We start from the raw sequence: 22333 nt of genomic DNA, 5'->3' as shown, positions 1-22333 counted from the left end.
GTCTTAAATTCTAGCCTACTAATGACCATTTAATCCTGTGAGCGTTAGACCAATCAGAAAAGTCTAAGCCACCTGACCAATCATATTACAGCAGGCTATCTGAAGGGCGTGGTTAGAGAGAGTGAAATTCAATTATATTAATAAACACTGGTTCCTTTAAGTAGTAGACTAATCAGATAAGACTAGGTCATCTGACCACTAAGATATAAGAATGCTTTCTGAAAGGCAGGGTTTAAAGGTACTAAAATTCAAATTTGCCAATAACGTTGGTTCATGTAAGTGGAAGACCAATCAGAAAAGAGTAGGTCATCTGACCAATCTTATGAGAGAAGGCTTTAAGAAAGACAGCTTTAGATATAGCCTAGTGATGATAATTTAACCCTGCAAGCCGTAGACCAATCAGAAAACACTAGGCTATCTGACCAATCATATTAGAGAAGGCTTTCTGAAAGGCGGGGTTTAGAGAGAGGGAAACTCAAATACACCAATGAACATTGCTTCATGTACGTGTTAGACTGATCAGAAAACACTTGACCATCTGACCAATTTGATTAGAGAAGGCTTTCAGAATGGCAGGTTTAGATCAAGCCTACTAATGACCATTTGATCTTGTAAGCAGTAGACCAATCAGAAAAGACTAGGCCATCTGACTAGTCATATTAGAGCAGGCTATCTAAAATGTGTTTAGAGACTAAAATTCAGTTATATTAAAGAGCCCATATTATGGGTTTTTGAAAATTCCCCTCCATGTAGTGTGTAACACAGCTCTAAGTGAAGTAAAGTATCCAGCTAAGGCTTAAATCTGTAAGAATACAGTGTTTAAAACGGTTAATTCATCTATAAAAGAGTCGACTCATAGTGCTTCAAACGAGTCGCCTTGATACCGATTCATTAGGTGTTTCGCCATGACGTACGAATGAAACCAAGTTATTCACGTGCACGCGCAAACCCGGGAGATTTCAAACCTGAGGCCCCGCCCTCTGACGCAGAAACCCAGACACACGCACACACAAACATGCCGGTCGATTGAAGTCACACTGCAGATGGATATACTGAGTCTCTACCCAAAGATGAAACCTCAGCATTATAGCCAAGCAGTTGGAAACTACTGGAAACTTCTGGAAACTACATGCTACAAAGAATACTTCATCAGCGTTTGTTAAAGGAAGGATCAGTAAAGAGTAACTTAATGCTGGACGTCAGGATGGATTTTTCTTCCTCCATTTCTCAAGTGTAAGTACGTGCGATTAAAGTTGCCTCGTTTACTCTAGCTTGCAAATGTATTTAGTTGTGATTTGTTACTTGTAACCGAGTGTACTGTATCAGGTTAACTGGCTATATTCTCTTATCGCGTGCAAAGTCACGTTAAAAACGCGACGCGTGCTGCTTTGTTAACGGAGCTCCGTGGACGAGGAGAAGTGTGTGTGTCTGTGTGTGCGTGTGCGCGCGCTGTTGTCCGGAGGTGTGTGTGTTTGTGTGTGCGCGCGCGCGTTGTCGTCCGGAGCAGGGTTAAGTGCGTGTGTGTGTGTGCAATATGTGTGTGTGTGTCTGTGAAAAGAGCAGAGTGAGAAGCTAGGAGATCTCCTCAACTGTTTTTGGAGTTTTTGCTCAATAAAATAGTTAGTCGTCTGAATTTTCAAGTCCATCGACTGTATTTACATTGACCCACTGGCAGCTAAAATCCACGCCTACACTATCGAGCGTGCATGAACTGTGATTACTTTTATATTGCTGATTAGCTGTTTGGCTTTTCACTCTCTGACTGAAGGCAGTCGACCAATCGCAACAGGCTGTCATTGGTCCAATCAGCGCAGATTAGCTTCGCGCTAAGGAGGGGTTTGGGAACAAATGAATCACTGGACGATTCATACAGGAGTCGCTGGGATAATTAGGTAAAAATAAATGCAGATTATAAGACCATGAAAGTGTTTTTTTGACCTTGCATGCATATTAAACTGTTGTTGGAGACCCTTAAAACCAAGATATGACCCTATTTCATGTATAATATGGACTCTTTAATGGACATTGGTTCATGTAAATAGTAAACCAATCAGATAAGACTAGGTCATTTGACCAATCAGATGAAAGAATGCTTTCTGAAAGGCGGGGTTTAGAGGTACTGAAATTCAGATATACCAATGAACGTTGGCCCATGTAAGTGGTAGACCAATCAGAAAAGACTGGGCCATTTGGCCAATGGGATAAGAGAAGGCTTTTAAAAAGACAGCTTTAGATATAATTTACTAATGAACATAGGCTCTTGTAAGTGACAGACCAATCAGAAACAATTAGGCCATCTGGCCAATCATATTAGAAAAGGCTTTCTGAAAGGTAGGGTTTAAAGGTACTGAAATTCAAATACACCAATGAACATTGGTTCATGTATGTGGCAAACCATTTAGAAAAGACTAGGCCATCTGCCCAATTTGATAAGAGAAGGCTTTCAGAAAGGCAGCTTTAGATATAACTTACTAATGACCATAGGTTCCTGCAAGTGATAGATCAATCAAAAACAATTAGGCCATTGGTTCCTGTAAGTAGTAGACCAATTAGAAAAGTTTAGGCCATCAGATCAGAAAGACAGAGAACTATTTCACCTGAGAAAAGCTGATGATGCAGCGAATGTAAAGAGAAAGATTGTATGATTGGGCGTAAATCTGCTAGGAGACTTTCAATACAAATTTATGATCCTTTCAGACAAAAAAAAAATTATATATATATATATATATATATATATATATATATATATATATATATATATATATATATATATATATATATATATATATATATATATATATATATATATATATATAGTTACCGTTATGCCAGGCATCTACGACACACTAAATCGAGGAAGACCCTGTTTTAATTTGGAAATGGTGTTTTACCACATTATAGACAAAATGAAATGCAAACTTTTTGAGGCATAACTATTTACTATTACTCTCAATCACTTGTTTTCTGGGGTCTGTTCTCTGTAGCTCGCTTAAAGGATCTATGATGATTTGTCAGATCCTGGATCTTTTAATCTTGATAACTGATCTCTGGCTAATTTAGTTTTTCAAACAAGTTCGTGAATCAGATTAAAATGTCTGGATGAACTGATCTGAGATCGCTGCATGTGTTGTGAAGGACTGATCTATCGATCGTCGAAATCATGATCAGCAATGCAACGATTGGCTGACGGCACAGCAACGTAATGACACCATCTAATTAATATTCAATTATCCATGTAAGCTAAATTACATAAAATTTGTATTAAACGGTTTGTTAAATATGATACGCAATAACTTTACACCTTGTTGTGGGCTGAATGCTTTACACTTTCATCTGTCAAGAGCAATTTATTTACTTTTACAGTTAGAGCGGATTTTCCTTATTATAGTATTATTGTAGCTGGTTTATTAATCGGTGTAAAGAATAACTGGATGTTTACAATAGCATTTTGATACGGTAAAGATGTCTGCAACTTTTAAAAAGAATCAAATCACCGTCATATTAACTGTCAAAACATGTTTATGACAGCATGTATTATTGCATTTTAAAAAAGTCACATATTGTGGATGTCTATTATCATACACAAATTGTACTAAAGCCATCTAAAAGTTCATATCAATAAGTTTTCTCTTTGCACCACCAGGTGGCAGTCTTTGCACTTTCATTTCGGGGGTGCATATTGCATAAGTTTTATTAATATATACAGTATATAACTTTATTTTTTTATTAATAACTATAATTTTATATATATAGTTAAAAAATATTTACTATTTTCCCTAGTGTATATAACTACTACTGTAAGAAAATATCAGAATTCGGTACATACTTTCTGTATTATCTTTGCTTGAACTGACCCGATCGCTCACGTTTGGATTTACTAACAATGAACTGAACGTGGGAATGTGCGCAGCTTCACGGCAGCTTTCTGGCAGGCGTACGCACATTTTTTGTGCGCGTCTGTTTTATTTCCATCGACGACTCCTAGAGACAGTTGTGTTAAATTCCTCTCTACAAAGTGTCTGAGCCTTGCAATGGCAGATGTATGAGACGGGTTCAGCAGGTATATAAGGTTTCCATACCATACATTTGACCAGCTAAACATTAAAGCACAATTTGCAGCAGTCGCCTGTTTTCCCAATGTAATCTAAGCGATCTACCGCACGCACATTGCTATAAAGACACTATCTGAAGATGAATTTGCATGCGTGAATCAGAAACATTTCCATTCAATAAATGTGCAAATAAAATATGATGCTTATTGATATGAACTTATTGATGATTCCTACTTGTCTTTCTCGTGATAAATAGTTGGCAAAATCTGATATGTAGCGGGGGAAAAAAGAAGAAAGAGTTCATCAGACGCTGGATTCGAGCTGAGTTCATGCTCGAACGTATCAATTCATGATCACATTCGTCTTACGAGTAGCGCCACTGAGACTGTTAAGGGTACTGCAACATTTTACAGATATAAACCACACTATTTCTTTTGTTAATGCACTCAGTGCGATGTTCAGACCCAACTGTGTTAACCGCATCATCTAAACTCTCCCACTCTAGTTTTTTCTTTTGTTGTTAATTCCGGAGAACAAACTTGCAAATAACACCGCTTTTCTCTGGTCTACCTCCGATAGCAGCACCTCCAATTCACATTCTGTTCAAAGTTTCTCTTTTTGCTTGCTTTTGCCGTTGCTTTTTCGTTGGGTTTTTCCATTAGCATAGTCATTAGCATATTCATACAGGGGAGGAGGCAGGGAGGGGTTTTGTGCTCGTGCATGTTGCGCTCAGTTTCACGTTCATTCAGATGTACAAAAGAATATGCGTGAGATTACGTACGCAGTGTTTCATACATCTGAATTTTTTTCTGCGTACGCACATTTACAGCTTTGTGCGTACGCAATGTTTTAGTAATATTTCCACGCAAGTCTTCGTACATGAGGCCCCAGAACTGTTGCTACGACAACAACTCTCAGATCAGTTTTGAAGAACGATACAATCCTGGATCGCGTCAAATCGTCAGTAACCAAATCCAGCTAACCGAGTAATCCAAGTACAAAGAACGGACCCCTAGACTATTGCATATTGTTTCTTGATTCGTAAGGTCCCTCTCATTCGATCCTTGCATTATGGACAGTACAGTTGCCAGCCATGAACAGTCACATTTCATGTGTTTTACACAGTATATTGTGGATGAAGGTCATTTTTCTGAAACAGTAATCCAGTAATAAGGCGAGGAACATTTTGATTCAATATCTCTTTTAAAATGAAAACATTATCCCGAAACGGTGAAAATAGCAATATAGACGAGTAGCATTTTCATTCAAAATCTCAAATTTAAAATGAAAACGTACTGTTAAAGCAGCCTTAAAGAAGAGCTAGGTTTGGTTTAGATGCAGAGCCAAAACAACTGTAAAGACTCTGTGCATTTATAATTATCTAAGAAACACCCCATCTTCTACTCGTTTCATTTTTCTATAATTTTGCATAACCTCTGGATAACTATCTTAGTATCTTTTAACTGTATCTTGAGAATGGTGCTTTATAAAAATAAATAATGAATCTTATTTCTCTCAGCAGGACCACTACAGTAAAATGCATTAAACGTGTGTGTAATTGCTGAGACGTCTTGCAAGCGTACAGGCCAAGTGAGTTCCTCTCCCTCGTCATCCTCACTAATGAGCACTCTAACATGAATTCACACCCACAGCGGGACCACAAATGAACATTTCTCAGAGTGAAGCCTTTAGCAGCCATTGCCATGACAGCAAACAACTAACCATTAGTTAAAAAAAATCAGTTCTACCCCAGCCAATGTATCTTTGATTGCATACAACATCGGCAAACACAAAACAACATCAGACATTTTTTCCTTTTACCATTGAGCATGTTTGTCATTATGTTTACACAGAGGACTATTTCACTGCACGTTCATAACTCAGAAGATTAGATTGTGATTCTCTGAAAACTTTAATTAAATCGCATACTTCAATAAAACAAGTGTTAAATAAAAAGTTTTACAGCTGTTCACAAACATTAAGTTATAACCAGAATGTGCTGAAGAACAAACCTGAGCTCAGTTTTTGATCTAGTTCAGCTTACCTTTAAGGCTCTAGAGAAAAAACGTTTCCATCTCTAAGCATGAGACTCAATATCTCCATTTAATCTCATCAACGACACTGGAAAACATCCATTATATTAAAGCAATCTCAAGTGTAATTTTTCATTCACATGCTGGAATATCATTATCATATAGAGGACTGCATGTGTGTCATTTGTGCTGGGTGTAAAGGGTAATTACTGTGATAGAAATCTACAGCAGAAGAGTCACGGGACTCCATTTACATTACTTGCTGTGGTTTTTAATATCTTAGAAATTACACCTTCCAAATATGGATACTCTATTGGATTCTATTAAAGAAGAGCGTTTTCGTTTTCTTGCATGAGTGGTTTTGTTCAAGTGAACGCCATGATAAACCAAAATAAACCTCATGTTGTTCTAGACTGTATTAAACATGAGAGTTTATTATATTTTAAAGGGATAGCTCACACAGAAATTAAAAATCTATCATCATTTACTCACCCTTCACTTGTTCAAAACCTATTTGAGTTTCTTTCAAGTGCTGGTAGTAATGCACGACTATAGTGTTTTTTCCTACTATGGATGTCAATAAGTGCCAGCAACCAGCATTATTCAAAATATCTTCTTTTGAGGAAAAAAAAAAAAAAAAACCTAATAAGGCTTAAAAACACACGAGGAATAGTACATGATTATTTAATTTAAATTTTTGGGTGAATCTCTTTAATACTTGACATATTTTAGGAGTTGATTGCTTTTTTCTGCTAACTTTCATGCAATTACAAAGCGTTAAAAGGGTATAATAGCATTATTAAGTACATTTATCAAGTATATACTGGCTTTTTATGAGGAAAACTGTTTTAATTTTACTCCAAAAATGTGATGTATTCATGCAATGTCCAATATGCAAACAAATCATTCTTTTGAGTCAGTTTCAATGATTCTGATTAGGCCAGACTGAACTGCTTCACAGCAATAAACAAACAAACAAACAAGCAAAATAAATAAATAATAATAATAATAATTTAATTTAATATTTAAACAGTAAAAAAAAACCAGATAGCTAAATAAATAAACAATAAAACAGACAATAAAATAAACAATAAAACAAATGATAAAACAAATAAATACATAAAATAACAATAAGCAATAAAAAATATAACAAAAAATTAAAATAAAAAAATTGAAAAATTAAAATAATATTAGACAAAAAATAAAAAAATTATAAAATAAAATCTAATAAGAGGTTCCATGTTTTTTGTTTTAATCCACTAATTTAAATAAATAAATACATAAAAAATAAAACAAACAATAAAATAAACAACAAAACAAAACAAAGACAATAAATAAATAAATAAAAAATAAAATAAAATAATAAAATTACCGACTCCATGTTTTTCTTTTATTTATTCCACTAAATAAATAAATAAATAAATACCAATCAATCGATCAATCAAAAAAAAATTTATATATATATATATATATATATATATATATATATATATATATATATATATATATATATATAATAATTGACAAATTCAAATAATAATAGAAAAAAATCAAATAAAATCTAATAAGAGGTTCCATGTTTTTTGTATATATATATATATATAAATATATATATATATATATATATATATATATATATATATATATATATATATATATATATATACATATATATAAATACATATATATATATATATATATATATATATATATATATATATATATATATATATATATATATATATATATATGTCAGGGTTCTGCCACTCTGGTCTTGTAAATTCTTGTTTTGGTGGCAGAGCTCGGACACTACCCATGTCTGGTCCTGTTTCTGTCTCTGTGTGCGCACGCGCGTGCCGTCGTGGGTGTACGCAGAGTGTGCGCGCTCCTGCTTGATGCGGCCGCCAGACACGTGCGCTCTTGTACTCTTGTTTGTGTTTTCGTCTGTCAGCAGCATGGTGTTTCATTCCCAGCGTCTCAGTCTTGTTGGTTTTGATTTTTGGTTGGCGCTGGGATGAAGCATGCACGCTGCGTGTGTGAGTGCACGGTGAGTGTTTTCATTCATCGTGTGCTCGTGTCTTGCGTCTCTTGTCAAAGCACGTGGCTATGTGTTTACATTGTGGTCACGTGCTTTTGTCGTGTGCTTCAGTGTTGTGCTTGTCTTGTCATGAACATGCGGTTAATGAGTCCTCTCATTGGCCGCATGTTCTTGTCCTGTGTTATGTGAGCGCATGGCTTGTGTTGTCTCTCTGTGTCATGCGCTCTCCCGTCTATTGTCTAGTCCCACCCTCCTTGTTAACTCATTATTAGTTTGTCATGTTCACCTGTTTGTGTCAATTTACTTTTGCTTTATAATCCCCCTCATGTCTTCAGTCCTTTGCCAGTTCGTCGTCTAAACTCCCCATGTGTTCCTGCTCTTGTCATGCCAGCCAAGTTTGTTTGTTTGTTTGTTTGTTAGTGTCATAGTTATGTTTTTTCCCCTCGGGGTGGTTTTTGTTCTAATTTTGTTTTATTTTTATTATTAATAAATCATCCTGTTTGCACTTGAGTCCTCACTCCCTCATCCTTCCTGAACCCTGACATATATATATATATATATATATATATATATATATATATATATATATATATATATATATATATATATATATATATATATATATATAAATAATAAATAAATAAATAAATAAGTAATTGAAAAATTAAAATAATAATAGAAAAAAATAAAATAAAATCTAATAAGAGGTTTCAAGTTTTTTGTTTTAATCCACTAATTTAAATAAATAATAAATACATGAATAAATAAAACAAACAATAAAATAAAATAAACAATAAAACAAAAAATACAATAAAATAAAATATAAAATAAAATAAAATATAATTACCAGCTCCATGTTTTTCTTTTATTCAATCCACTAAATAAATAAATAAATACCAATCAATCGATCAATCAACCACCATTCACCAGTTTGTCCTTTCACAAAATGTTAGTCAGTCATTCAGCTTATGTGAGATTAAAAAAAAAAAAATCATTTTATTTCTGAGCAAACTATTCTTTACATGCTTAGAGGTGTGATCTTTGACTATTAACAGGCCTGCGGAGCTGATTTCACAGCAGCAGGAGGGCGAGCCGCTTTCAACAAGAGAGGGGAGACGAGGTGCACGAGGCGTTTATTACAGACTGTCTTGGCAAACTAATTTGCAAGTTATTAAAGTGGTGAAGCTCAGGCAGCATGGTTTCTGGTACCCACCTTCCTCTGTTGCCATGACAGTGATGTTGTGCCAGGGCGTGTCCTCCCGGTCCAGCAGCTGAGTAGTTCTAATGACTCCGCTGATGGATTCAATATCGAAATACACCTCTTTGTCTTCTCTCCGCTCGATGAAATACCTAAATATAGAAGAGAGAGAGAGCATGAATACTGCATGAGTCTTTCCATCTTTCAGCCTCTACATCATCGCTTTGGCATTAAGAGCAAAGACAGCTGGGATATGCATTATAATCAGAGATCGTATATTGCTGTGCATGGCTGGGTCATGAAACACTGCGAAGTTCATGAGTGCTGTGACTTATGGTGAAGCTCTGACTTAAAGGGCCTGTTTATAGTAAAAATATAACTTTATCTATCTATAGTATGTTTCCATTTATCTAGTCATCAACCCATCTGTTCATGGCCATTTATCCATCCATATTTATCCTTCAATACATCCAAATCTATCCACAACTATCCACCCAACTACATATCTAGCTTTCCATCTATCCATTTATGCATCTGTCTATCCATCTATCTTATTTGTGCATCGATCCATCCATCTATCCATCATCTGTTTATTCATCTATCTACATATCTACTCATCCACCTACATATCAATGGGTTATGAATCTTTCTATTAATCTCTACATAAATTCAGCTATCTACTGTATACAGTCTATCATCCATGAATCCATACATCATTCATCCATCTATCTTTTGATCTTTTTATCTTGTTTATTAATCTATCGACATATCTACTCATCCACCTAAATATCCATTCATTATCCGTCTTTCTAATCTCTTCATCCATTGTGTATATCCATATATATATATATATATATATATATATATATATATATATATATATATATATATATATATATATATATCCATCCTTCCATCCCTTCATCCACCCATCCATCCATCTTTTCATCATGTTATGTTTATTCATCTATCTACATATTATCTCTTCCACCTAAATATTCATTCTTTATCCATCTTTCTGTCTCTATATCCATTCTGCTATCAATACAGTCTATCATCCATCCATCATCTTCTTTAGTTTATTAATCTATTTACATATTTACATATCCACCTTAATATCAATTTATTAGCCACCTTTTTTATTTCTTCATCCATTCTACTATCTATAAAGTCTATCCTCCATCCATCCATCCATCCATCCATCCATCCATCCGTCTGTTCATGGCCATTTATCCATCCATATTATGCATCTTTCAATTCATCCAAATCCATCAATAACTATCCACCCAACTATATCTAGATATCCACCTATACATAATCTTGTTTATTCATCTATTTACATATTTACTCATCCACCTAAATATATATTAATTCATTATCCATCTTTCCATGAATCTCTTCATCTATTCTGCTATCTATGCAGATTATCATCCATCCATCCATCCATCCATCCATCCATCCATCCTAGTTTTCATCATCATCTTGTTTATTCATCTATCGACATATCTCATCCACCTAAATATAAATTTATTATCCATCTTTATTACTCTCTTCATCTATTCTGTTACCTATACATTCTATCATCCATCCATCCATCCATCCATCTTTTCAGCATCTTCTTATGTTTATTAATATATCGACATATCTACTCATCCACCTAAATATCCATTCATTATCTATCTTTCTATTAATGTCTTCATCCATTCTGATGTCTATACAGTATATCATCCATCCATCCATCCATCCATCCATCCATCCTTATTCATTCCTATCTATTCATACTCATTCGTATTTATCCATCCATCCATCCATCCATCCATCCATCCATCCATCCATCCATCCATCCATCCATCCATCCATCCATCAATATCCTTCTATACTTCTATCCTATCTATCTATCTATCTATCTATCTATCTATCTATCTATCTATCTATCTATCTATCTATCTATCTATCTATCTATCTATCTATCTATCTATCTATCTATCTATCTATCTATCTATCTATCTATCTATCTATCTATCATATGATAGAAGAAAAAGAAAAGTAAAAAAGATCAGTAATCAGTGAGACATAAATCAGTGCTGTAAATCCTACTGATATACAACACAATACCATCTCTGCTCGATGACAGATTACTGAAGAAACACAAAGTAGAATATACATAACAAAACCCCCTAGCAACTGCTGAAAGCTAAAAGTAAAGATGGAAACACAGTATGACATTCATTAATTCAAAAGAATAATACACTTAAATGTTTTCACGGTTTCTAATTAAATGAGGCTACTGTATGTTAGTCTGACAAAATGCACATTGCATTGAGCATTAATAATGCATCGAAACCATTTAAGTTTAGTTCGTTCATAAGATTTCTCCAAGGATCGATCACACCGGCAGACAGCAAACAGGTAATTTTCAGTGAGATTTATGAGTGGTTTTACGTATCTGTGGAGATGTGTGGACATTAATTTGTTGAAATGACAAAATGAATCACAGTTGTAGATAACAGACCTGGCACAACCTGAAGATTATTAATGGAAAGAAAGAAAACAACAAGAGAAAACTGCAGGGAGAAAAACTGTGAGGAGAAGCATTAGCTGGCCGTAATTAACAAATCCTCAAGTGACATGTTTGCTAGAGACGCTCGAAAGAAGGACTGTCAGATTTTCTTTCCAAGTATGAATGCGAAATTAAACCACATTTCCATTTTCTGCAAAAGTGTACAAGGCAGCGGGATCGTGTGTTAACATTTTATGTAAGCATTTAGGGTGGCAATGAATGAATGAATGAACAAATAAATGGACGGTCGAACTAACAAACTAATAATTAATTATTCCTTACATTTATGTAGCACTTTTCTAGACATTCAAAGCGCTTTACACATTTCTGAGGGGAGTCTCCTAATCCATCACGAGTGTGCAGCATCCACCTGGATGACGTGACAGCAGCCATATTGTGCCAGACTGCACACAACACACCAATTGATTGGTGGAGAGGAGACAGAGTGATGAAGCCAATTATGAAATGGGGACATGATGGACAGAGGCCCATGGGCAAATTTGGCCAGGGTGCTGGGTTTAAACCCCCTACTATTTATTTAAGGACATCCTGGGATTTTTAACGACCACAAAGAGTCAGGACCTTGGATTAACGTCTCATCTGAAAGAGCACTCACTGAGAAACATAGAGTCTCCTTCACTATACGGGGGCATTAGGACCCACACAGACCCCTGCTGATCTCAGTAACACCACTTCCGGCAGCAACCTGTTTTCCCATGTGATCTACCATCCAGGTACTAACCAGGCACAGCTCTGCTCAGCTTTGGTTGGCGACCATGTGAAAGTTGCAGAGAGCTAGCTGACGGTTTTAAGTCTTACTATTCATTCATTCATTCATTCATTCATTCATTCATTCATTCATTCATTCATTCATTCATTCATTCATTCTCTTTTCAGCTTAGTTCCTTTATTAATTAGGGATTGCCACAGTGGAATGAACCACCAACTTATCCAGCATATGTTTTTACATAGCGGATGTCCTTTCAGCCGCAACCCATCACTGGGAAACATCCATACATACTAATTCACACACACACACTCATACACTACGGTCAATATTAGCATACCAAATTCCCCTGTTCTGCATGTCTTTGGACTTGTAGGAGAAACCGGAGCCCCTGGAGGAAACCCAATGGAACACGGGGAAAACATGCAAACTCCACAAAGAAATGCCAACTGATATTTTTAACAGCAATGGGCAGTTTGTGGATGACCGTTCCCCGCCACACGACATACTGATCCAGTGTGATCAATTTTTGCCAACAAGAAAGCCAATCCACCTTTTGTCCAGTTTTTAGTCAGAAATTCACAAAGAAAACGTGAAGCACTGTAGCTTTTCAGTTCTTGTAAACTTTGATCAATCTCCTTTCTTCATTATAAAACACTTTTTATTTAAGACTTATGCAGCTAAAAATAAATTTGCCATTATTACACTATCACAAAGTAATAAAGTAAATAAAAGGATTATTTTAATGCACAGATTGTGCTGTTATTCCTGTACAAAATGTAGTCTTATTTTTGAATTATTTATATATATATATATATATATATATATATATATATATATATATATATATATATATATATATATATATATATATAGTATAGTTTAGTATGGGGGCGGCAGCATCATGTTGTGGAGCTTTTAAGCTGCAGGAGGGACTGCTCCACTTCACCACATCAATGGCATTTTGAAGAAAGAACATTATGTAGAAATACTGAAGTAACATCTCAAGACATCAGCCAGGAAATTAAAACCCACAAATGGGTCTTCCAAACAAACCATGACCCTAAGCATACTGCCAAATGAATTAAAATGTGCTTTAAGGACAACAGAGTGAATGTGTTGGAGTGGCCATCCCAAAGCCCTGAGCTCAATCCTATAGAAAATTTGAAGGCAAAGTTGAAAATTATCAATTATCAATTATGTCAGGAGGAATGGGCCAAAATTACTTCAAACTATTGTGAGAAGCTTGTGAAAGGATACCCAAAACATTTGACCAAAGTTGTTCAGTTTAAAAGCAAAGCTAAAACCATACCAAGGAAATGTATGTAAACTTTTGACTGTCTAGAAATTAATAAATAAAAAAAATCTAAATACATTTCTCATTATTCTGGCATTTAGCAAATGTAAATAATTTAGGTAATCCTAACGGACCTAAAATAGTAAACATTTGGTATGATTTACCATCAGATATTTAAAAAAAATGGTTATGTACCTTTTTTTTTTTAAGAGTAAACTTCTGGTTTCAACTGTATACACATTGCATGTGTATTTGTATACACATTGTATATATTTGTAATTGTATATATCCGGATGTTCACCATTACATTACTTTTATTTGTAGGGGGAAAAAATACACATGTAAAGTATTAGTGCTTTGAAAATATTTCTGTTTTTTTTTTCAGCTGTCATTGTGTTAACATGGGAAAAATACATGAAACACAAAATCTTCTAAGCAGAACACAAAGGATCATCCCGAAATCCCTGTTAATGCCTCACCAGGGTGTCTACTGTGAAGAAAATGCTTTTAAAAACCATTTTCACAGCAACGTCTCATGAGACAAATGCTTTACATGAAATATGATAATGATCAGATGCATTATTATAATAGTTACAATGGAAACTAAAGGCAATAACAGTGACCTTGCTTATTTCTGCAGAACTCTAATGCTGATTCTCAAAACTTCTATATGCCATTTGATCTTTATGCTAATGGAGATGCAGCAGTAGGAAATCCAGCATTGGGATGAAATACTGCTTTTTAATGGAAGTGGAGATTAAAGTTGGAGAAACAGAAACACAATAAATGACCTGGAAAAAAAAAGTGTGAGTAAGAGTGTATGAGTGTTTTCCAGTATTGGGTTGTGGCTGGAGGGGAATGCGCTGCGAAAAACATATGCTGAAATAGTTGACGGTTAATTCCGCTGTGGTGACCTCTGATAAATCAAAGACTAAGCTGAAGGAAAATGAATGAATGAATAAATGCTGATGTACAAAAACAAATGTGTTAAACTGATGACATCACTCACTTATACCAGCCAATGAGAGTAGCAGTATTTGCATAAACATGAGGTGCTGGTTTCTCTTTCACACTCAGACTTTGCAGGTTCATTCAAAGATGGCTTAATAAAAAAAGTACAGAGAGATGCTAATAAACCATACAGGTCATATCTCATTAGCACAAGAAAATGTGCACCGCCCTTGACAGCATGAGACATGAGAGAGAAATAACAATGTGTGGCATTTATAGCCATACTGAAAACACCAGCAGATAGTTTACCTCAGTTTTTCACAAGAAAATACTAGCAATGGCAGTTTAGCCTAAAGTACAACTTTACTTTGATTTTATAGTACAAAAATACATACTTTTATTATTATTACATATCATTATTATATTTATTATTATTATTATTATTATTATTATTATTATTATTTATTATAGCATATGTTAATATACAAGTCACACTTCACTCTTAAAAAATGCAGGTTTCCACATTATTCATTTATGTCGTTCCTACACAAATCAAATTAAGTGGATTAAACATAAAACAAGCTGTCCCAAAAAATCCCAAGATTAGTTTTGTTTTAGCTCATTTTAAATAAAATGTTTGAACAAGCAGCAAAATGAGTAGTTTGAGTGTATAATTTGAGGAAAGATTATGATCTTATGTGTAACTAATTACAGAGATTTTTTTAAACTGGTCCAAAGCAAAACTATGCTTTGCTGTAAGGATTAAAAAAAATATATATATATATATTTGATTTTATTTATTTAATTTTTTTCTTTGTTAGTTTTATTTAAATTCATTTAAATTTAATATTGTATTTATTTATTTATTTATTTTATGTATTTTAATATATGAAATATTGAACATATGAAACGTCAGTGTGTATTCTTCATAATTCACTGGAATTTTATTTTATTTGATAAAAAAGTCAAATAATTTAACAATGTTAATTTAGAAGCATATACTGTTTATATATTGATGTATTGTTGTAGTGTATTAATATTATTTAATAATGTAATGTTATACTGTTTTTTTGCAGGATTTATTTTATTTTAAATAATTCATCTGTTCGTGGCACGGTGGCTCAATGGTTTATCATTGTCGCCTCACAACAAGAAGATCGCTGGTTTGACTCTCAGCTGGACCAGTTGACATTTCTGTGTAGAGTTTGCATGTTCTCCCTGTGTTGGCATGGATTTCCTCCGGGTGCTCCAGTTTCCCCCACAGTCCAAGCATATGCGCTATAGGTGAATTGAATAGACTAAATTGGCAGTAGTGTACGATGTCAATGAGTGTGTATGGGTGTTTCCCACTACTGGGTTGCAGCTGGAATGGCATTTGATGTATAAAACATATGTTGGATAATCTATCTATCTATCTATCTATCTATCTATCTATCTATCTATCTATCTATCTATCTATCTATCTATCTATCTATCTATCTATCTATCTATCTATCTATCTATCTATCTATCTATCTATCTATCTATCTATCTATCTATAGCATCTGTATGTGTGTGTATACATTAAATTATATTATATTTTCAAAGATTATGAATTTGACTAATTTCAAAATTATCTTTTTTTCAAGCCCCCTTAACTGAAATTTGATATGTGCGCTGAATTTATTTGTAACATTATACAAGTCTTACCTATATATATAATGTAATGACCTACAGTCGTTTTCAGGAAATTATATATATATATATATATATATATATATATATATATATATATATATATATATATATATATATATATATATATATATATATATATATATATATATATATATATTAATTCTTAACATATTGACAGTAGTTTCTAATATGAAAGTATATATAGTTAGTCAAATATATATATATATATATATATATATATATATATATATATATATATATATATATATATATATATATATATATATATATATAGAAAATATATATAAGAAAATCTAAATTTTACAGTAATAAATAAATACATGAACAAATTTATTTATTGTCCTGTAAATAAATATGAAAAATATGTCATTTTTTAAACATGACAAAACATTGCATTAAACAGAATTAATCACAGAATAATTGCAATACTTTAATGTGCTAGTATATCACGCATGGTTTATGCCGTGCGCTAGATATTGATCATTTGTTTAGCAGGTCTGATGAAACAGGAATTGTGGGTAATCTGAATGGTCTACTTCTCTCTCTCAGCAGGCAGCATGACATTAGTGCTAAAGCGATGGTGTTTTTATGAGCTGGCCTGCAAACACCTCTCCTTCATTAAAGTGTGTGGAGGTAATTGAGCCTTTGGCAGCAGTGTTTCACTAACATGCTAACATGGGCTGCTTTAACTGCTCTAATTAACAATATCCTCCATAGAGAAATGCAGAGAGAGAGAGATAGAAAGAGAGAAAGAGAGAGAGAGAGAGAGAGAGAGAGAGAGAGAGAGAGAGAGAGAGAGAGAGAGCAGTGAAAGATGCTTGTATGTCATATCAACTCAATGTCATCCTATTAAATGTGACCTTTATAGAGAAATGTGAGAAATGAGAGGGCATGAGAGACACACAGCGAGAAACATAAGATTGTTTTGCTACTAAATTAAACAGATTTACTCAAACTTTTAGCTTTTTTAGTCAAGAAATGTTAATATGTAAATGTAATGATAAATGAAAATAGTTTTTTTTATTTTTATTTTTTCAAATAATATGTTGCGTGGCAATTTAACCAATAATATTCAGCTGCAGACCCACACACGCTTCACACTGTAAAACCCAATAAGTTAAGGTAACTCAAACCATTTGAGGACACCGATTACAACAAACCATTTAAGTTCAAAAACTACTCCTAATGAGTGCTGTGAACTTTTTTTAAGTAAACGAAGCAATTTCAGCACAGTAAAACCCAATAAATGAAGAGAACTCAAACCAACTGAGTACTGTCAAACCAAATAAGTTAAGGCAAACCAATTGCGACAAACCATTTGAGTTAAAAAAACAAAAAACTAATCTATACAGTGAACTTACTCTATTTAAGTTGAAATAATGAGGTATTTAATGTACTCATTACCTTCAACAGTGAGTTCAATTTTCATTAAATTATGAGTTAACTATACTCATTTCATTTGATAAAGTTGAATGTTGGGTTTTACAGTGCAGGACACACAATCCCGGCCTTGCAATCTAGGCCAGGCAAACCATATATAGTTAATGACGGATGTTAATGTCATTAACGACTTCTCGGTCCTCGTCATTAATATATTTTTATATATATTGTTAATAAATAGTGTACACAATAGGCAATAGTGTATACTATTTCACAAATATTAATAGAATAGCATTTTCAACAATTAAATATTAAAGATTATTAACTTTAAAACTATATTTTTTAGTAGAGAATAAATAGATGCATAGATGAATGGATGGATGAATGAACGAATGAAAAATAAATACAACGACAAAAAAGCAGTATATTATATCATTAAATCATAACAATAAACTACAATGGTATATCATGCTTTAAAGTCAAATAAAAAAAGTTCCAGTGATTTATGAAAAAAGACACATACTGACAGGTTTAATATTTAATATATAGAAAAATATATAAAAAAATTATAAAACAAAATAAAATAAGAATTATACAATGAATTATCATAAAATTAATAAAGAAATTAATAAAAATAAAATTAAATCATGTTAAATAAAAATAAAATAAACAATAAAATTAACAATAGAATAAAATAAAAAATTATTAAATAATTAATAATAGATTTTAGTGTGGAGAGAGTGGAGTACACGATAAATGTGCTATATTTATACACACACATTACACAAATAAAATAAAATAAAATAAAATAAAATAAAATAAAATAAAATAATAAAATAAAATAAAATTTACATTAGTATATTTACGATAAATATAATAGTATATTTAAGATTAATATTGTTATTATATTGTTAATTTTCTATTTTCTTTTGCAAAAGTATGTACACTAAAAAACTAAATAGAAAATAAATTACTAAATAATAGCATTTAACATACTTCAATACACAATATCAATGTATGAATATGTTAAAATATTTTAATAAAGTTTAATAAAGTTAAGTTAAATAAAAATGTAGTGAAGTACAAAGCCAAAATAGAATAAATTGAATTTAAAAGTATACTAATAACAAAAAAATGAACAAAAAAATAAAATAAGTAAAATAAAATAAACAAATAAATAAACATTTAACATGCACAAATTAATACGTATTCATCATTGTAATAATCATCTAATCCACAAAATAAATCAAAACTCCTGTATGGCAGTCTGATCTGCTGGTGCGTGAAATATTGGTGTGATTAGAGCTTCTGCTCACCTGACGGGGCTGTTTTTGCTGTCAGGGTCTCTGGCTGTAACGGCTCCCACTTCAGTGCCCACTCTAGCATTTTCGTACACCTCCATAATGTAATAATCCATGGAGAAAAGCGGCGGCTCGTCCACGTCTCCCACTGTGATCTTGAGTGTGGCGTCATCTTTGAAGGAGCCCAGATAAGAATAGCGCGGGTCCACGTGTGTGTTTTCTGCTGAGATGTGGAGACTGTACTGCTTCTTCTTCTCATAATTCAATGGCTGAGAAGAGAAAACAGGACACAGAATCACATTTCAAATATTACTATAGGACTTAGGTGAAATGTAAATTCAAATAATATTAAAGCTCCCATGAAATAAAGTTTTTTAGATGATAGTATCAATATTAGTATTGTTTCTGGGATGTCTGTAAGCTAGTGTGCCCCGAACAGTGACACAATTCGCATTTAGAGGATATTAAACTAATATAAACATGTAAAGCTTATAGTTTTTCACTTCCAGCCAAAAGGACCAGTGGCTTTATTCACATTTCTCTTCACATCATAACCAATCATATGCTTTCTAGTTTTTGACATGCTCAACCCCCTTAAGTAGACTTTTCATTTGCTGCACTTGAGCTCGATCACTCTTACTGGCAAAGCTGTGATAAAACAAAACCCTATTGGCTATATAAGGGGAGGAGCTACTCTATGTCTCTATATGTTTCAGTTGAGATTGTCAAACATTGAATAGAAATGCACATTTTAAAGCAATTCACGGGACCTTTAATGTATATTTAAAACCTGTTTTCATGATGACTCAAGTGATGCAACAAGTTCTACAGTATAGCTATTTAATAAATTGTCTCAAACTCAATTCCCGGAGGGCTGCAACAGTAGACCTGCTAAATAGTCTGTAGTAGTCTTGAACACCTTGATTAGTTGGATCAGTTGTGTTAGACCAGGGTTGGAGCAAAACTGTGCAGAGCAGCAGCCCTCCAGATATCGAGTTTGAGATCACCGTATTAAATGTTGCCTAGTCGCATAATAAGCCCAGGCAGTTAAAAGTCAGTTTTTTTTTTAAATAAAATAAAATAAAATAAAATAAAATAAAATAAAATAAAACTGAATTCAAATAAAATAAAGTTAAATAAAATAAAATTACAGACCATTAAACTTTTCACTATTGTTAATAATCGAATGAATGAATAAATGAATGAATAAATAAATAAATAAATAAATAAATAAATAAAAATAACCCCAGGCAGTTAAAATATTCAGTTTTTTAACAAAATATACTTGTTAATAAAAATAAATAAAAATAAATAAATACATAAATACATAATTAAAAAATAACGCCAGACAGCTGAAATTGAATTTTTTTTAAATAAAATAAAATAAAACAAAACAACAAAAAATGTAATTAAATTAAATTAAAAACTACATAAAAAATACAGACTGTTAAACTTTTCACTCTTATTAATAAATATATATTTATATATATATCTTATAAATAAATATATATATATAATAAAAATACTGTTGAAGTCAGAATTATTAGCCCCTCTGAATTATCAGCAATCTTGTTTATTTTTTCCCAAATTTCTGTTTAACGGTGAGATTTTTTCAACATTTCATAATAGTTTTAATAAGTCATGTCTAATAACTGATTGATTTTATCTTTGTCATGACGACAGTGAATAATATTTTACTACACTAAATATTTTTCAACACACTTCTATACAGCTTAAAGTGACGTTTAAAGGAATAAAGTAGTAGTAATTAGTAATAAAGGAAATAATTAAATCACTCTACAGAGTAAAATCTCTCTCCAGATGGAATCACAAAATACAATTAATACAAAAAAAAAAAATTGGTAAATCCCTCTAAAATCTGAAAGCATTCTCCAGATGGATCATGTAAAGTCATTCACTAAAATAAACCTAATTTAATGGCTGAAAAAAAAGCAATCTTTACTGGATATGCAGCACACAACATTATGCTTTCAGTCAGTCTATTTTATACACTTTCTTGGTGACTTTTAGTAGCTTTGTACACTCCAAAAAGTTTATATTGAGGTCAGTCTCTGACTTTATTTATTTTTTTTGCAGAAGCTAAATGGCTGTCTAGATGGGGTCATGTCTGTAAACACCATGAAACCTGCCTGACCTTCAGCAACGTCTCGTCGGACAGATCTGGCAGCCATTTATTTACAAGACCGGCTTTAGGAAAACTCCGCATTTGCAGCTTTCCTGACCCGTAGGACTGAGTGTGGAATTGAAGAGGTTCAGGATTCAGAAAAGAGTCCAATAAAGAGCATCTGAGCCCTCAAGAGCACCAGACGTCTGCTGAACAGATTATATACACTGCCCTAAATATGAGCAAAAAGGCTGTGAATAAAACTTCTTTGGTCATTCTTTTCATTTTTTACTCAGAATACATCATCTGAAAAAAGTCTTGTTGCCTATCCAAGTTTTAGAAACAACAAATAATAGCTTGAATTCTAGTTGATTATTTCATATCAGAAGTGGATTATATGAAAGGCAAAGGCCTCCAGATTATTTTAATTAATCATGTCTTGATTTTTAATTGTTTACTCAGGGCAGTAAGGTGTGACTTTGCTTAGAAAACAGTCTTGTCACTTTACAGAAATAATGTCCAGTATAGAATATAAAGTCATGGTGCAATGGAAAAAGAATTAATATTGTGTATGACTCCCATGAGCTTGGAGGACTGCATCCATACATCGCTGCAATGACTCCAATAACTTATTAATAAAGTCATCTGGCATGGCAAAGAAAGTGTTCATGCAGGACTCCCAGAGTTCATCAAGATTCTTTGGAGTCATCTTTATTGCCTCCATCTTCTCCCAGATAATGTTCATGTCTGGTGACTGGGCTGGCCAATCCTGGAGCACATTGACCTTCTTTGCTTTCAGGAACTTTGATGTGGAGGCTGAAGTATGAGAAGGAGCACTATCCTGCTGAAGAACTGTCCTGTGTTGTTTTTTATGTAATGGGCAGCACAAATGTCTTGATTGATCTCTTACAAGCCTCCATACTGAATGTAACCCCAAACCATGAGTTTTCCTTCACTAAATTTGTCTGATTTC

The 22333-nt window shown here is 33.1% G+C and overlaps 1 protein-coding gene across 10 annotated transcripts in view; it reads right to left on the bottom strand.

Annotated features, from left to right (window-relative positions):
* LOC101886358 (cadherin-18) overlaps positions 1 to 22333 on the bottom strand; it is a 433737-nt gene that overhangs the window by 52200 nt on the left and 359204 nt on the right. For all 10 annotated transcript variants that reach the window (XM_021480410.3, XM_073918841.1, XM_073918837.1 and 7 more), the window contains 2 exons: positions 19251 to 19504; positions 9337 to 9473 (listed from right to left, as the gene is read on the bottom strand). In XM_021480410.3, the coding sequence (XP_021336085.2) occupies positions 9337 to 9473; positions 19251 to 19504 (391 nt within the window). The remainder of the gene's footprint in view (positions 1 to 9336; positions 9474 to 19250; positions 19505 to 22333) is intronic.

This window comes from Danio rerio, chromosome 12 (genome assembly GCF_049306965.1).
Source record: "Danio rerio strain Tuebingen ecotype United States chromosome 12, GRCz12tu, whole genome shotgun sequence".
NCBI classification, from domain to species: Eukaryota; Metazoa; Chordata; class Actinopteri; order Cypriniformes; family Danionidae; genus Danio; species Danio rerio.
This window is presented reverse-complemented; position numbering and strand designations above follow the sequence as displayed.